The sequence below is a fragment of the Peromyscus californicus genome, unplaced genomic scaffold, assembly GCF_007827085.1.
Source record: "Peromyscus californicus insignis strain IS unplaced genomic scaffold, ASM782708v3 Scaffold_10__1_contigs__length_136768540, whole genome shotgun sequence".
Classification (NCBI taxonomy): Eukaryota; Metazoa; Chordata; class Mammalia; order Rodentia; family Cricetidae; genus Peromyscus; species Peromyscus californicus.
In genome coordinates, this window is record NW_026294391.1 from 115,167,095 (window position 1) to 115,175,526 (window position 8,432).

The 8,432-nt window shown below is 41.8% G+C and overlaps 1 protein-coding gene across 1 annotated transcript; it reads right to left on the reverse strand.

Moving 5' to 3' along the window:
* Positions 1–6,553: 6,553 nt before the first annotated feature.
* Plac1 (placenta enriched 1) lies at positions 6,554–7,259 on the reverse strand. Its single transcript, XM_052747257.1, has one exon. The coding sequence runs from the start codon at positions 7,218–7,220 to the stop codon at positions 6,699–6,701; it is 522 nt and encodes a 173-aa protein (XP_052603217.1). The 5' UTR covers positions 7,221–7,259; the 3' UTR covers positions 6,554–6,698.
* Between the last annotated feature and the right edge of the window lie 1,173 nt (positions 7,260–8,432).

The following is an 8,432-nucleotide window of genomic DNA, read 5'->3' on the forward strand; positions in this document are numbered from 1 at the left end:
GTGCTGGGATTAAAGGCGTGCGCCACCACCGCCCAGCTGCCTTGTAATTCCTAATGTGATGTGAACAGTTGTTATACTACATCGTTTAAGGAATGATGAAGAGCAATAAGAGGAATTGCTGGGTTGAATTCGAGAATTCGTGTAGTCTGCAGGTACAGTTGGAGATTGTATGTGGAGCCCTACCTGATCACTTGAACCTGAATTATTTTAGAAGATTGTTAGCTTGCTGGACGGTGGTGGCACACGCCTTTCTTTAATCCCAGCACCTGGGAGGCAGAGGAAGATGGATCTCTGAGTTTGGGGATAGTCTGGTGTACAGAGTTCCAGGACATCCAGAGCTATACAGAGAAACTATGTCTTCAGAACATTAAAAAAAAAAAAAAAAAACAAAACCTCAGTCTGAAAAGAATATATGTATGTGACACCAGTGTAAAGTTGAGCCATCTTAAGTCAGGACTTGCTGGGATATCCAAGTAACTGACTGGGACACAGGAGGAAAATGTTCAATATCCATTCTAAAATGCACATTCTTTAGAATTACCTGTATGTTTTCTATGTGGTGTACATACTAGTACAGTTACTGGGTGTGGTGGCGGATGCCTTTAATCCCAGCACTCAGGGACACTTGGAGATTGTATGTGGATTCCCACCCGATCACTTGAACCTGGATTAATTTAGAAGATTGTTAGCCTGCTGGACAGTGGTGGTCACGCCTTTCTTTAATCCCAGCACCTAGGGGACAGAGACAGGCAGATCTCTGTGAGTTCGAGGCCAGCCTGGTCTACAGAGCAAGTTCCTGTACAGCCAGGGAGGGCTATACTGAGACATTCTGTCTCAAAAACAAACAAACGAACGAAAAAGATTGCCAGCTTGATGAGAATTACATTAGAGGATGCTTTTGGTTTGTGTTTTGTAACACAAAAGATTGATTCCAGGACAAGCACTTTACCACTGAGTTCTGGTCCTAGGTCCATATAAGAAGATCGTTCAATTTATATATCATTATTATGGGTAAAATTAGACACAACCTGACTGTGTTTACCCAATGCCATTTTATGTAGCTTGATTTCTATTTTATGCTTTTTTTTTTCCGATTTCAAATGAAGACCAATGTCTTTTTACAAAGTAAATAGAGGCTTCCTGGATATTGATTGATTTTACCAATCCTCAATCAATCTTGTGACTTTTGCAACTTGTAGGACTTATTTTCCTCCCAAGAAGGAAAACATACCAACTGAGGCAAAGATGCGCCAGTGACAGAGAGTGTACTTTTCACCCAGTCAATTTCTTGACATCCGTATTTATGTGAATAAATTGAAGTGCTGTGTTCACATAATACATGAATCAACTGAAGGATGCTGTGTTTGTGGAGTTTGCCCATGTAATCAGATGGAGAGGATGGTAGGGCCTGTATGATGGTTTCCAGTAGCCCCCGCCCCCTGGTAGCCTCACACCGCGGAGTCCCTCCCTTAACATGTGGATGGGCTCTAGAGCAGTGGTTCTCAACCTTCCCAATACTTCAACCCTTTAATACAGTTCCCACGTCGTGATGCTCCTCAACCATGAAATTCTTTTTGTTGCTACTCCATAACTGTAATTTTGTTACTATCATGAATTATAATGTAAATAGCTGTGTTTTCCAATGGTTCTGGGGTCATGACCCACAGGTTGAGAATAAGTGATCTAGAGGCTCCTTTGATAGGTAGAATGTGGCAGAAATTAAAGGATGTTCTGAGATTGGAAAGCAAATTCCAACATGGCCCTCCTGCCTTTCCATCCTCTTCCCTTCTCTTCTCTTTCTCAGGAACTGTTGTGTGAGGAAACCTGAGGACACCCGGACAGTTTATGGATAGGGTCTCAAGACAGGACTGAGTCTCCTGCCAACAACCACTTGAGTGAACTTGGAGGCAGATTCTGCAGCTCTGGGTAAGGGTTGAGATGGCTGTGGCTGCCTCCTACAGCTTGCCACTGGAGACCCTGAGCCAGGGGCACCTGGCTAAGTCTTACCCAGATTCCTGACTCACACAACCAGGGCTTGGTGTTTGGGGCAATTCATTATTCAGCAAAAGATTCACCAATGCAACAGTTTTTGTAACTGTATAGCTAAAGTGAGTTTAGAAGCTAAATTTTGACCTCATTTGTTGAAAGAGCCATAAAAAATCACAGAACTGAAACTGTCTACTTCTCTCTCTCTTTGAGAATAAACAGCTATAATTATAGTTTAAACAGGACATTGTAGAAATTGTCATAGGGATTAACACTAATTAGAAGCAACAGGCATTTTGTGAAGTTTAGCCTTCATCTTACAATAAACATTCATTTCTTGATAACATACTTTTTAATGAATTGTGTGTGTGTGTGTGTGTGTGTGTGTGTGTGTGTGTGTGTGTGTGTGTGTGTGTACAGTTTAAGCTAGTGTTTGATCATATTTTCTTTATTGGTTGAGGGAGGGAGGAACCGGAGTATTTATATACACCTAAAAAACGGGTTATAGGGCCAATGACATGGTTCAGAGGGTAAAGGCTCTTGCTACCAAGCCACATGATGGAAGGAGAGAAGTGACTTCATAACATTGTTCTCTGACCTCCATTCACATGCTGTGACACACACACACACACACACACACACACACACACACACACACACACACACACACAAATGTAATAAAAAGAGCTTATACATTAAAATTAATAAGATATTTGCCCTTAGCATTTATGTGTATATGTGTGTGTGTGTGTGTGTGTGTGTGTGTGTGTGTGTGTGTACTTTACACAATTAAAAATATGGTTTGGTCAAAGAATAAATAAATAAACAATATTTTAAAAATATGGCTCTCTATTATTGGCCTCTGGGAACAATTTTTTCATAGTGCTGGGAGATTGAACCCAGGGCCCTGCACACATTGTGCTTCCTTGGCCCAACAACAAAACAACTGGATATAACTCTGAGTCTCCTTATATGGGTGAAACATCTCATTACAGCTCTAATTTTTAAAGATCTGACAAGCAATTATCCTAACAAATGGTGCAGACATTTTTGGCTTTTCTAGAAATTGAAAGGTGAACATTCTCATTTCCTTAATGGCAACAAAGCATTTCTTACTATTATTACAGACATGCCGAACACTATGTTATGGACTTTTATAAATCATGTCACCTTAAAAATTAACTGAGCATTGCCACAATAAAGAAGGAAAACATTCTTTTGGAGTGGTGTATCACAAGGCAACTAAATTACTCAACTAAAAACTCAGGGCTTAGGGGTTGGAGACAGGACCTAATGGTTAAGATACCTCTTTGTTCTTCCAGAGCTACATCTCAGTTCCTATTACTGATTTCAAACATTCTTTAATTATGTTGGGTTGTCAAGTTATGTAAAATATGATTACTGATCAGCAGTTCTTTGCATACATGTTTTCTTTTATTATTTGAGAGTTTTATGCATGTATACAATAAGTTTTTTTTATATCAAATCTACTCCTCCTGCCTCCTTCCAATGTCTCCCATACCTCCTCATCACTTTTCACTTCCAACTTCATTTACTATTTTTTTAAACTTGTGGGTCCATTTAGTGATGCCAGTATGTGTGGGGGTAGGGCCACCCACTGGAGGGGGGGGGTGTTGCACATCACAACTCACAGCAGCCGTGGCTGCATACATAGGACCATGCAAGATCGAGCCGGCTAAATTTCCAGCATGAAGTGTGTGTGTGTGTGTGTGTGTGTGTGTGTGTGTGTGTGTGTGTGTGTGCTCACCAAGTCCCACTCACAGCTGAGGAGCTGTTGGCTGTTGATAGCTTCTAGAGAAGGGACAGTCAGTTCTCTTTGCCATTCTCTTTACCTAGAATGGCCTTCTCCTTCAACCTAATTCAATGAAACTACCTTTCATGTAAGATCCTCCTCAGCTGTCCCCAGCTTCATGAATTGTAGGCTTACTTCATCTTGGTTTTTATCTGTGGCCCTGGTGACTAGAACTGGTCTGGATTTCTTCCCAATCTTTCCACACATCCTTCTGTGGTCACTTCTGTCATCTTTGAAGTCTTTTTTTTTTTTTTAATTTTAACCGCGTCCATTGTTTCCCATCATCATCTGCCCCTTTGTCCTTGCCTCCACTGTATTGGAATAGACTACTGGCACTTCCTCCAATGACCTGGGCCCCGGTCCTCATATCTTTGTGCAAATCCATTCTCTGGCCTTGAATAGCCTTTGCAGCCTCTAACTCTGTAGGCATCTTTCCATGGTCCTATCAATCAGAGTGTGGTAGTTTTGTCAGCCATTGAATTCCCAACATCTAATGCAGTGACTGACATACAAGATAACTGTAATAAATATTGGTTGCAGTCATGTTCTACTTCCAGGGATTGCTACCTGGCATTTTATCAAAAAGGGCTAGAGATACTGAGACGAATCTCTGTTCCTTTGACTACCATAGTTGAATTTCTTTGCTTGATGATTTCCTTTCAAATATGTATTTGTCTGTTAAAGCACTCCACCTTGACTATCCATTCTTTTTCTAAAACAACTTATTTATTTATTATGTATACAGAAGAGGGCGCCAGATCTCATTACAGATGGTTGTGAGCCACCATGTGGGTGCTGGGAATTGAACTCAGGACCTCTGGACCTCTGGAAGAGCAGTCAGTGCTCTTAACCTCTGAGCCATCTCTCCAGGCCTGCACTCCACCTTTATTAATGAGAAAAAATGTGCTAAAACATTGCGTCCTTTTTAGTTCAAAATTTGTTTTTAATATATTTAATTATGTGTAGATGTGTGTGTGTGTGTGTGTGTGTGTGTGTGTGTGTGTGTGTGTGTGTGCATGCATGTGGGTGGGCATGTGTGTGCAGGTGCTACCAGAGGCTAGAGGCTTAGGATCTCCTGAAACTCAAGTTATAGATGGTTGTGAGTTGCCTGATGTGGGTGCTGGGAACTGAACTTGGGCCTTCTGGAAAAGTAGCAAGTGGTTTTAACCACTGAGCCATCTCTCCTAAACATTGGGTTCCTCTTTAAAAAGTAATTTTGATTGACAAATAATTTTATGCTTATGATGTACAACATAATGTTTTTTCTTTTTTCTTTCCAGAGCTGAGGACTGAACCCAGGGCCTTGTGCTTGCTAGGCAAGTGCTCTACCATGGAGCTAAATCCCCAACCCCACAACATAATGTTTTTAAGAGTCTGATTCTTATTAGGTATATGGCCTTGAACTGCTTTCTTAATCATCCATGCCTCAATTCCCCCTCACTCCCGTGTGTGTGTGTGTGTGTGTGTGTGTGTGTGTGTGTGTGTGTGTGTGTGTTTGAGATAGTCTCACTATGTAGATAATATTAGTTTGAACTTGTAGCAATCCTCATGCCTCTGCTAAGTCCAGTTTTCTCATTTTTTTTTTTTTTGGTTTTTCGAGACAGGGTTTCTCTGTGTAGCTTTGCGCCTTTCCTGGGACTCACTTGGTAGCCCAGGCTGGCCTCGAACTCACAGAGATCCACCTGGCTCTGCCTCCCGAGTGCTGGGATTAAAGGCATGCGCCACCACCGCCCGGCCAGTTTTCTCATTTTTAAAGAGGGTGTGACAGGAGCACGTCTTTCCTAAGGTTGTAGTCAGGGTTAAATGAGATGTTTCTACTCTCTGGAATATTTGCTCTCTAGATTTTTTTCCCTGCCCTCACATCCAAGACATAGTTCAAACGGCAAGACCTCAGAGGCCTGGTCCCTTCCCAGTTTCCCATGTCACTTTGTTTGAAGTTCTTCATAGCATTTGTCACTATCTGAATTTATCTTTTTTTACTTATTTGCTTACTAGCTACGTGACCTCAATTTCGGAGTCCCTTTCTTCTCACTCCCATTTCCTTGGTAGCCAGAGCCAGGTCTGCATGGAACTTCACTGCATAATAAATAGTTGTTGACTTATTCACTTCCTCTTGTGGCTCCAAGCCTTGGAGAAAGCTAATGGACAGCCACACTTTGAGGCTGCTTTCTGACAGTTTATATGTTGGGGGTAGGAGGGCTTTTTATCAAAGTACTGTAAGTTTATGATCCAGCTTAGCCTTGGGAACCTAGCCTGGGACCATTGGAACGTGACTTGTCTGCTTCCCAGAATCACTGGAGACTTGAAGATAACCAGCTTATCCTTTCTGTACATAAAAAGTGGTATAGCTGGAGATCAAACGAGGGAGACTTAGTGTTAAGCTCGTTTGTGGTAAACAGAGATGGGAAGTGGGGATACAGAGGAAGAGAGTCTCCTGGGAAAGGCTTTGGAGAGGAACCTGAAGGGGTGGGAAATCATCCTAGAGAGAAAAACCCAGGCACTGATGTCGCCAAATATGTACATTAACTCCTGGTCCATAGATAAAAAGAGATACATGTTTCTAAAGCAAAACCATCCAACTGATACTTCAATGCCATCAGAATTTTATTTTTTTTTTAGAGATACAAAAATAGTAAAAAAAAGAAAGTTGTAATCAGGTATATATGAATTGACCCTTCACAAAATTCCCCTAAAAAAGCCATAATGGCACTTATTTGACTGACAGTAGAAAATGCTACATACTAATTCTAGAAACAGAGTTTTCAGAAGCCCCCAAATCTGGGCACTACATGGGTTTCCTCCTATCATCTGAGTGAACACATTAGTCCCCAGAAATATCAGTGGAGTCAGATGACTACACAAGATGGGCCTCCGAAGACTCTGCCCGGTGATGTGGGGCTTACATGCTCTGTTGATTGAAGACAGAAGGTGGGCAGCTGCAGTTGGATGCCTGGCTAGGCTCTGGCAAGCTGAACACCTGGTAGCTTGTATCATTCTTCGGGGTCGCAGCCATGTTGTTGTTGGCAGCATTCACGGAGTGGGGCTTAGTGAGCCAAGGGGACCGTCGAGGGGCAGCGCACGACACGGGGATCACATATCTAGAAGGTGTGGCCTTGGAGATATAGTGAATCTCAGAGCTGTAGATAACTACATCTGGAGAGATGGCCTTGATGCGGATGCCACATTCTGTAACGCGGTAGGTAAACTCGTAGAAGTGTGGGTAAACATGGTTGGGAGGACAACCCAGGCCCAAATGCACCTCATAAAAATGCACATAGACATCACTATTCAGCAGGAAGGGGTGAACTGTGACCATGAACCAATCTGTCGAGCACAGGACATTCACTTGGTTTTGTTCAGAATAGCTGGAGACCATGAAGGTGAAGAAGACCATTGCTCCCAGGAAGTTGAAGAGTTTCATTCTTGCAGTAGGTTGGGTAACAACTCACAGGAGGCAAGAAGGCGTCCAAAAAGGAATTCTAGAACACATAAAAATACAAGAGGTGAGTTACCATATGGCTTATGCAAAGTTCAAGTATAAGTTTTTGAAGCAAAAACACAGAGAAGAGGGAAACTTCCATGTGAGGCAAAAGTGAATTTTATAATTTTGTTGAAGGAACTTGCATGTGAAATATAACTAACATGGTTTCTTGGGATTTTATTTATTTATTTATTATTTATTATTTATTTATTTATTTATTTATTTATTTATTTATTTATTTATTTATTTATTTATTTATGTGATGGTGCTCTACCTCTGAGCTACATGGGCCTGGAATGGTGGCACATGGCTTCTTTAAGTGGCGTTCTCATGCTGTTCTGGTATAAAACATGTACTCCTCCCTCTTGTGCAGCATGAGAATCTGCACTGATCAGGATTGGTATCCCATCTGTGTAAGGCCAGCATGAAACCCAAACAAAACAGTTTTCGTGTTAAAAATTAAATCAGGCATGGGCAATAAGTTTCATTCAAACTAGCAACCTAGTCTACCTGAATGGTTGTGATGTCCTCACATAGATTATCCCAATGAGCCCTTCCTTATGACCTTCTTTCTTAGCAAACAAATTGAATTTCAAAAGTGAAGAAGACGCTTGGTGAGATTCATTGGGTAAAGGTACCTGCTGGCAAACGGGCTGACCTGAGTTCAATTCCTGGAACTCACATGGTGGAAGGAGAGACTCCTTAAAGTTGTCCTCTGCCCTCTCTGCCCTCCATGCATTCACTGCGGCAAACACACACCTCCCCATAATGAAATACAAAGTTCTTTAAAAACTGAAGGAGAAAATGCATTTTGCCCCTGACAACCGCATATTGAAGTTTGGCTGAAGGGCTCAATGAAACATGACCAAAAGAATTCAGCCGGGACTCTGTCAGTAGTGCTGTAACTCAGGATGACCAAAAGATTCTCTGATCCAGTGGGATGTGTTGCAAATCAGAGAAATTTTGGGAAGGGGGGGGGGGAGAGAAAACAGCTGGAGCTACATAGTGAGACTTTCTCAAAATAGAAAAATAAAACACAAAGCAAACAAACAAAAAAACAACATTCTGAGCCAGGTGTGGTGGCTTACACTGAAATCCTAACACTTCTGAGGTAGAGGCAGAAGATTGCCACAAGTTCAAGGTCAGCTTATG